We start from the raw sequence: 8,225 nt of genomic DNA on the forward strand, positions 1-8,225 counted from the left end.
GGACCCAGGTTGGAGCCGTGTGCTGAGGGATGGACCCTGTGGTACAGACCCATATCTGGAGCTGTTCTGGAAGATCTGCTGCCTGTGGGAAGCCCACGCCAGATCAGTTCACCAATGACTGCATCCCATGGGAGGGACCCCACAGCACAGGGGGCGGGAGTGATCACAAAGGAGCAGCAGAGACAAAGTGCTATAGACTGACCACAACCCCCATTCCCTCATTCCCCTGCACCACACGGGGAGGAGGTGGAAGAGGGTGGATGGTGGGGAGGCATTTTTGGTTTCTTTCCTGTGTTTCTCACTTCTCTAGCTTGTTAGTAATAGGCAATAAAACTTACTATCTCCCTACTCTGAGTCTGTTTTGCCCATTACGATAATTGTTCAGTGATCTCCCTGTCTTTATCTCAACCCTTGAGCCCTTTTCATCATATTTTCTCCCGCTTTCCTCTTGAGGAGCAGGAATGGGAGAGTGGCTATGGTGGAGCTTGGCTGCCCAACTGAGTAAAACCACCACATGTCTGACACTCTCATGGTGAGGAAATATTTTCTAATGTCCAGTCTGAACTGTTTCTGGTACAGCTTTGTGCCAATCACTTGTGCCTGAGGATGACTTGAATCCTTTTCCAGACCCACCTTCCCTGTGCCTGCTGGGTCCACATTTCCTCCATGGAGACTTGTCGTGGTTTAACCCGGCCGGCAGCTAAACACCACGCAGCCGTTCTCTCACCCTTCCCCCTCCCTCTCTGGGACGGGGGAGAGAAATGGAAAGTGAAGCCCGTGAGTTGTGATAAAGACAGTTTAATAAGACAGGAAAATAATAATAACAAAAATAATAATAACAATAACAATAACAATAACAATAACAATAACAATAATAATAATAATAATACAATGATGATAATAGGAAAGTAATAATAATATGTACAAACAAGTGATGCACAATGCAATTGCTCACCACTCGCTGACCGATGCCCAGCCTAACCCTGAGCAGTCCGGCCCCCTCCCCCCGGCTAGCCACCCCTTTATATTGTTTAGCATGACGTCAGATGGTATGGAATACCCCTTTGGCTAGTTTGGGTCACCTGTCCTGGGTCTGTCCCCTCCCAGCTCTTACTGCACCCCCAGCCTGCCCATTGGCAGGACAGAGCAAAAGGCTGAGATGACCTTGGCTTGGTATAAGCACTGCTCTGCAACAATTAAAGCATCGGGGTGTTATCAGAACTCTTCTCATCCTAAACCAAAACACAGCATTCCACCAGCTACTAGGAAGAAAATTAATTCTGTTCTAACTGAAACCAGGACAAGACTGCAGACATCTCATTTGCCTGTAGAATCTGAGATACCAAAAAGACACTATGAGAGAGTCAGCTCAGTCCCAGTGGCACACATATTTTATCAAGGCTACAGAGAAAGAGAGCAGGTTGATGTTTCAGATGAAATGAGACAAAACCAAATGTGTGTCAGAACATCACAATGGTACTTAACAACAACAACAACAACAATATAATAATAATAATAATAATAATAATAATAATAATAATAATAATAATAATAATAATAATAATAATAATAATAATAAATAAAAAATGAACAGGACTGTCATGAGTATACTGTGAGTCATTTGTGGAGACAGATGAGAAGTTTACTAGCAGTGAAAAATGTCAATGAAATCACTTTGTTCAGTGCAAATTTCAGCTCCTTGTTTCTCATGCTGTAGATGAAGGGGTTCACTGCTGGGGGCACCACTGAGTACAGAATTGCCACAACCAGGTCATGGGATGGGGATGAGATAGACAGGGGCTTCATGTAGGTAAACGTGACAGTGCTAATAAAGAGGGAGACAACAGCCAGGTGAGGGAGGCAAGTGGAAAAGGCTTTGTGCCGTCCCTGCTCAGAGGGCATCCTCAGTACAGCCCTGATAATCTGAACATAGGAGAGCACAATGAATACAAAACACCCAAAGTCAACAAAAATATTACCCACAAGAGCCCAAACTTCCCTGAGGTAGGAGTCTGTACAGGAGAGCTTGAGGATCTGGGGGATTTCACAGAAGAACTGGTTCACAGCATTGCCTTGACAGAGGGGCAGGGAAAATGTATTGGCAGTGTGCAGCAGAGCAGTGAGAATCCCACTGCCCCAGGCAGCTGCTGCCATCTGGGCACAAGCTCTGCTGCCCAGGAGGCTCCCGTAGTGAAGGGGCTTGCAGATGGCAACGTAGCGGTCATAGGACATGACAGTGAGAAGAAAATACTCTGCTGAAAACAAGAAGACAATGAGAAAGACCTGTGCAGCACATCCTGAATAGGAAATGGCCCTGGTGTCCCAGAGGGAATTGGCCATGGCTTTGGGGATAGTGGTGGAGATGCAGCCCAGGTCAACGAGGGCGAGGTTGAGGAGGAAGAAGTACATGGGGGTGTGGAGGCGGTGGTCACAGGCTACGGCGGTGAGGATGAGGCCGTTGCCCAGGAGGGCAGCCAGGTAGATGCCCAGGAAGAGCGTGAAGTGCAGGATCTGCAGCTCCCGTGTGTCTGCGAATGCCAGCAGGAGGAACTCAGTGATGGAGCTGCTGTTGGGCATTTGCTAGTTCTAGGCATGGGGTCCTGGCCACAGAGGTAAAAGGCAGTAAGGAAGTACAACAGAATTATCTGATAAGAACTAATTCAATTTCAGAGTATTAATCATATATTTTGCAGGTCCCTTTCTTGAGTTGTGACTGATGCTGCCTGAGGGTGACCCTGGGAGTAGGACATTCTACTGTGGGCAGTGTTGTAGTCAGTCCTCACCTATAATAATAAGGAAAGGGGAATGTGGTAATCACAAATAAAATTCACTCCTCATATCAGGTTATTATCCATGTTGCCTTTCCAAATTCACCCAACTGCAGAGCAGGGCTCTCTGGATTTAATTTCTGTATACGGTCATTCCTGCTCCACTCCAAGTGAAACCTTGTGGCTCCACAGAAACAAATGGACTGTCCCTTTAGTGCAGAGTGTTCCTTCAGAGGGGACAGCAAGTCTGTCCATAAAGGCTGCTCTCTTCTGCTGGCATTTCTATGAGCTGTGGGATAATTACACTCACATGTTCACCTGAAAAGGAGCAGGGCACTGCTGAATCCATGCACAAAATGAACATCTCCAGACCCCTCAGCCTGTCCCCATACTCCCCTTCCCCCAAGCACACTGAGGGCTCACTCCATATCCATGTGAAACCCTCATCCCCAGCCAGCCTGGAAACAAGAACAGCAGCAGCACAGCCACGTGGAGAAGCCAGAAGGAACGGCACCATGGTGCTGTCAGAGGAGGCAAGGCTAGGGAGGGACAGGCATTAACATGACATTACCTGACAACCCATTACCATGAAGCCTGCCTGCCTTCCACTGCAAGAATCTGCAAGCACAGACTACAGAAAAATTCTTACCCTTCGGGTAGCCCCTGCTTTGGTCTTCCTCTTGAAAAATCCAATCATCAATGTCCTTCTCTACAGCATCTTCTGCTCTGTGCTGGAGAAACAGAAAGAGCCATCCTGAGAGAAACTATCAGCCATCAGATGTGCCAGCTGTAGAAAACCCATCTGGCAACCCCATCTGCATTACCCTGCTGCCAGAGACTCACGGTGTCAAGAGTCTGCAGATCTGTCCTGCCACACGCTGCCCTCTGTTGTTGCACTCCTCGCTGCCTCCAATCACTCCCTCCTTCTCTCCCTGTGCCACCTGTGGTCATGGCCTGCTGCGCTGTGCAGAGGAGCTGCTCCTGGGCAGAGCTGTCTCTTTGCCACACTGCCCGCTTGCCAGGAGCTCCCCTTGGGCCCAGGAGCCCAGCCCAGCTCAGCAGCACAGCACCTGACCATGGCATCACTTGCTCTGTGCCATTGGGCTCCCTCGAGGTGTCCCCAAGGCATCAGGGCTGACAGCTCCTGAAGTCATCGGGGTCTCTCCTGGGGTGTGGTGTTTTAAGCAGACTGAAGTCATCAGTGACTGCTCCTCTCTGAACATGGTAAAGACTGATGTTAGAAGAGTGATTTGTGCTATTGATGTGCAGTTGTCAAACATGACGTTGTGGTTTAACCCAGCCGGCAGCTCAGCACCACACAGCTGTTAGCTCACTGCCCCTGCAGCTCCACAATTGTAAAGCTCATGGGTTGAGATGAAGACAGTTTAAAAGGACAGATAAGGTAGAGTTTAATAATAATAATAACAACAACAATAACAACAATAATAATTGTGTACAAAGCAAGTGATGCACAATACAATTGCTCACCACCCAATGACCGATGCCCAGCCTGTCCTTGATCAGCGGTCCCCCCAGCCCTGGCCAGCCTGCATGGCAATCAAGTGTTGCGGTCCTTTGACATTTGTTTTAGGGTAAAACCAGCTTTCAGAAGGATTTGGATTATTTCTTTCCCTTTCTCAAATATTTCTTCTGCTCTGTTGCCCCACATGATGGTCACCAAGGTATTGCAGGTGTTCAGGAGCTTCCCCCATTGCAGGGCAGTCTGGGTCAGTCCATGGAAAATGGTAGGGCCAATTGTTTTGTCAGTCACCCCTTCCCTAGAGGGGGATCTCAGCTGCTTGGCTTCTCTGCCCTCTAATTCCAGGCTATTGGCCCTGTTGTCCCAGCACTGGAGCAGCCAAGTGACAATGTGTTCACCTAAATGATGACTGAATTTTTTTCACAAATCCCATAGCTCACCCTGGGATAGGGGTCTTGTGGTTACTGATGCTGCTCTGATCTCTTCCTCTTTGCCCTTCTTCATCCTTGATGGCCCAACTTTGTTGAAGCATTCCTTGTGTTCTTCCTCCTTTCTTGTCTGCATAGGAGTTTCTTTCCTTTCTAAGAAAAAGAAAATAAATGCTTTTTACATCCATTGTTTTCAGGTCACCGGATGCAGGGAGTGTCTGAGCCTGTTCCTGCCATTGGCGGGAGGCAGAGAAACTGCGTGCATGAGGTGCGAGCAGGTGGATGACCTGATCCGCATGGCGGCGGAGCTCAAGGAGGAGGTGGAGTGGTTGAGGGATATCAGGGAGTGTGAGCGGGAGATAGACTTGTGGAGTAACTCCCTGCAGGGCCTCAAGGAGAGGGATCGAGTTGAGACACCCCAAATGGGGGTGGACCCCCTGCCCTGTCGCCGTCGGGCAGAGGGAGGGGATCTGGGAATTGAGGAGGAATGGAAACAGGTCCTTGCTCGACATCGCAGGCAATGCCCTCCCCTTCCGGCCCCACCTTCCCAGGTGCCCTTACGCAACAGGTTTGAGGCCCTAGAGCTCGAGAGACCAGTAGCTTAGGAAGAGGTAGCAAGTGTTCCCAGGAGGATGCCTAGGGCGAGGAGGTCAACTCCATGCCTCAGGACTGCCTCCACCAAGAAAGACAGGAGGGTTGTTGTTGTGGGAGACTCTCTTCTTAGGGAAACAGAGGGCCCTATTTGTCAGCCTGACCCTACCCGTAGGGAAGTCTTCTGCCTCCCTGGGGCCAGGGTCAGGGACGTTACCAGGAAGCTTCCCAACCTGGTACGCCCCTCTGATTATTATCCTCTTGTGATAGTCCAGGCAAGTAGTGACAACATTGAAGAGAAAAGCCTGAAGGCTATCAAAAGAGACTTTAGGGGGCTGGGACAGTTAGTGGATGGAGCGGGGGTGCAGGTGGTGTTTTCATCCATCCCTATGGTGGCAGGGAGGGGTACAGAGAGGACACGGAAAGCCCACCTGTTAAACAGGTGGCTCCGGGGCTGGTGCCAACGCAGAAATCTTGGGTTTTTCGACCATGGGGCACTTTACTCGGCACCTGGCCTGACAGCCGCAGACGGGTCCCTATCTTTTAGGGGAAAAAGGATCCTGGGCCAGGAGCTGGCAGAGCTCATTGAGAGGGCTTTAAACTAGGTAAGAAGGGGGATGGGGCTGAAGCAAGGATTGTTGGGGCTGTGCCAGGGGGAGCAATGGCAAGGCCGGAGGATAAGGTAAAGGCCCAGCTGAAGTGCATCTACACCAATGCACGCAGCATGGGTAACAAACAGGAGGAGCTGGAAGCCATTGTGCAGCAGGCAGGCTATGACTTGGTTGCCGTCATGGAGACGTGGTGGGACCAGTCTCATGACTGGAGTGCTGCAATGACTGGCTATAAGCTCTTCAGATGGGACAGGCAGCACAGAAGGGGTGGTGGTGTGGCTCTCTATATTAGAGAGTCTTCTGAGGTGGTAGAACTCAAGGGTAGAAATGACAATGTCAAGTCCCTTTGGGTTAGGATCGGCAGGGCCAACAAGGCTAGTGTCCTGGTCGGGGTCTGTTATAGACCGCCAAACCAGGATGAGGAGACGGATGAGGACTTCTACAGGCAGCTGACAGAAGTTGCGAAATCTTCAGCGCTTGTTCTCGTGGGGGACTTCAACTTCCCTGACATATCCTGGAAGCAAAACACAGCCCAGAGAAAGCAGTCTAGGAGGTTTCTGGAGAGCATGGAAGATACCTTCCTGACGCAGCTGGTTAGTGAACCTACCAGGGGTGGTGCCCCGCTAGACCTTCTCTTCACAAACAGAGAAGGACTGGTGGAGGATGTGATTGTCGGGAGCTGTCTTGGGCAGAGTGACCATGAAATGGTGGAGTTCACTATTCTTGGCGAGGCCAGGAAGGGGACCAGTAAAACCGCTGCATTGGACTTTTGGAGGGCTGAATTTGGGCTGCTGAGGACACTAGTTGGTGGAGTCCCTTGGGAGGCAGTTCTGAAGGGCAGAGGGGTCCAGGAAGTCTGGGTGCTCTTCAAGAGGGAAATCTTAATGGCGCAGGAACGGTCTGTCCCCATGTGCCCAAAGACGAGCCAGCGGGGAAGAAGACCAGCCTGGCTCAACAGAGAACTGTGGCTTGAGCTTAGGAGAAAAAAGAGGGTTTATTATCTTTGGAAAAGTGGGCAGGCCACTAGGGAGGACTATAAGGATGTAGTGAGGCTGTTCAGGGACAAAATTAGGAAGGCCAAAGCTCATCTGGCTACTGCCGTTAAAGAGAACAAAAAACGCTTTTATAAATACATCAACACAAAAAGGAGGACTAAGGAGAATCTCCATCCTTTACTGGATGCAGGGGGAAACTTAGTTACAAGAGATGAGGAAAAGGCGGAGGTGCTTAATGCCTTCTTTGCCTCAGTCTTTAGCGGCAATACCGGTTATTCTCTGGATATCCAGTACCCTGAGCTGGTGGAAGGGGATGGGGAGCAGGATGTGGCCCTCACTATCCATGAAAAACTGGTTGGTGACCTGCTACGGCACTTCGATGTGCACAAATCGATGGGGCCGGATGGGATCCACCCAAGGGTACTGAGACAACTGGCAGAGGAGCTGGCCAAGCCCCTATCCATCATTTATCAGCAGTCCTGGCTATCAGGGGAGGTCCCAGTTGACTGGCGGCTAGCAAATGTGACACCCATCTACAAGAAGGGCCGGAGGGCAGACCCGGGAAACTACAGGCCTGTCAGTTTGACCTCAGTACCAGGGAAGCTCATGGAGCAGATCCTCTTGAGAGTCATCATGCGGCACTTGAAGGGCAAGCAGGCGATCAGGCCCAGTCAGCATGGCTTTATGGAAGGCAGGTCCTGCTTGACGAACCTGATCTCCTTCTGTGACAAAGTGACGCGCTGGGTAGACGAGGGAAAGGCTGTGGATGTGGTCTACCTTGACTTCAGCAAGGCTTTTGACACCGTCTCCCACAGCATTCTCCTCAAGAAACTGGCTGCCCTTGGCTTGGACTGGCGCACACTTCGTTGGGTTAGAAACTGGCTGGATAGCCGGGCCCAAAGAGTTGTGGTAAATGGAGTCAAGTCCAGTTGGAGGCCAGTCACTAGTGGCGTCCCCCAGGGCTCGGAGCTGGGGCCAGTCCTCTTTAATATCTTCATCAATGATCTGGACGAGGGCATTGAGTGTACCCTCAGTAAGTTTGCAGATGACATCAAGCTAGGTGCGTGTGTCGATCTGCTTGAGGGTAGGAAGGCTCTGCAGGAGGATCTGGATAGGCTGCACCGATGGGCTGAGGTCAACTGCATGAAGTTCAAAAAGGCCAAGTGCCGGGTCCTGCACCTGGGGCGCAATAACCCCAAGCAGAGCTACAGGCTGGGAGATGAGTGGTTGGAGAGCTGCCAGGCAGAGAAGGACCTGGGAGTGATGGTGGACAGTCGGCTGAATATGAGCCAGCAGTGTGCTCAGGTGGCCAAGAAGGCCAACGGCATCCTGGCTTGTATCAGAAACACTGT

The 8,225-nt window shown here is 50.7% G+C and overlaps 1 protein-coding gene across 1 annotated transcript; it reads right to left on the bottom strand.

Annotated features, from left to right (window-relative positions):
* Positions 1-1,617: 1,617 nt before the first annotated feature.
* Positions 1,618-2,577, bottom strand: LOC137847371 (olfactory receptor 14C36-like). Its single transcript, XM_068665651.1, has one exon. The coding sequence runs from the start codon at positions 2,575-2,577 to the stop codon at positions 1,618-1,620; it is 960 nt and encodes a 319-aa protein (XP_068521752.1).
* Between the last annotated feature and the right edge of the window lie 5,648 nt (positions 2,578-8,225).

Source organism: Anas acuta, chromosome W, assembly GCF_963932015.1.
Source record: "Anas acuta chromosome W, bAnaAcu1.1, whole genome shotgun sequence".
In the NCBI taxonomy this organism is placed as follows: domain Eukaryota; kingdom Metazoa; phylum Chordata; class Aves; order Anseriformes; family Anatidae; genus Anas; species Anas acuta.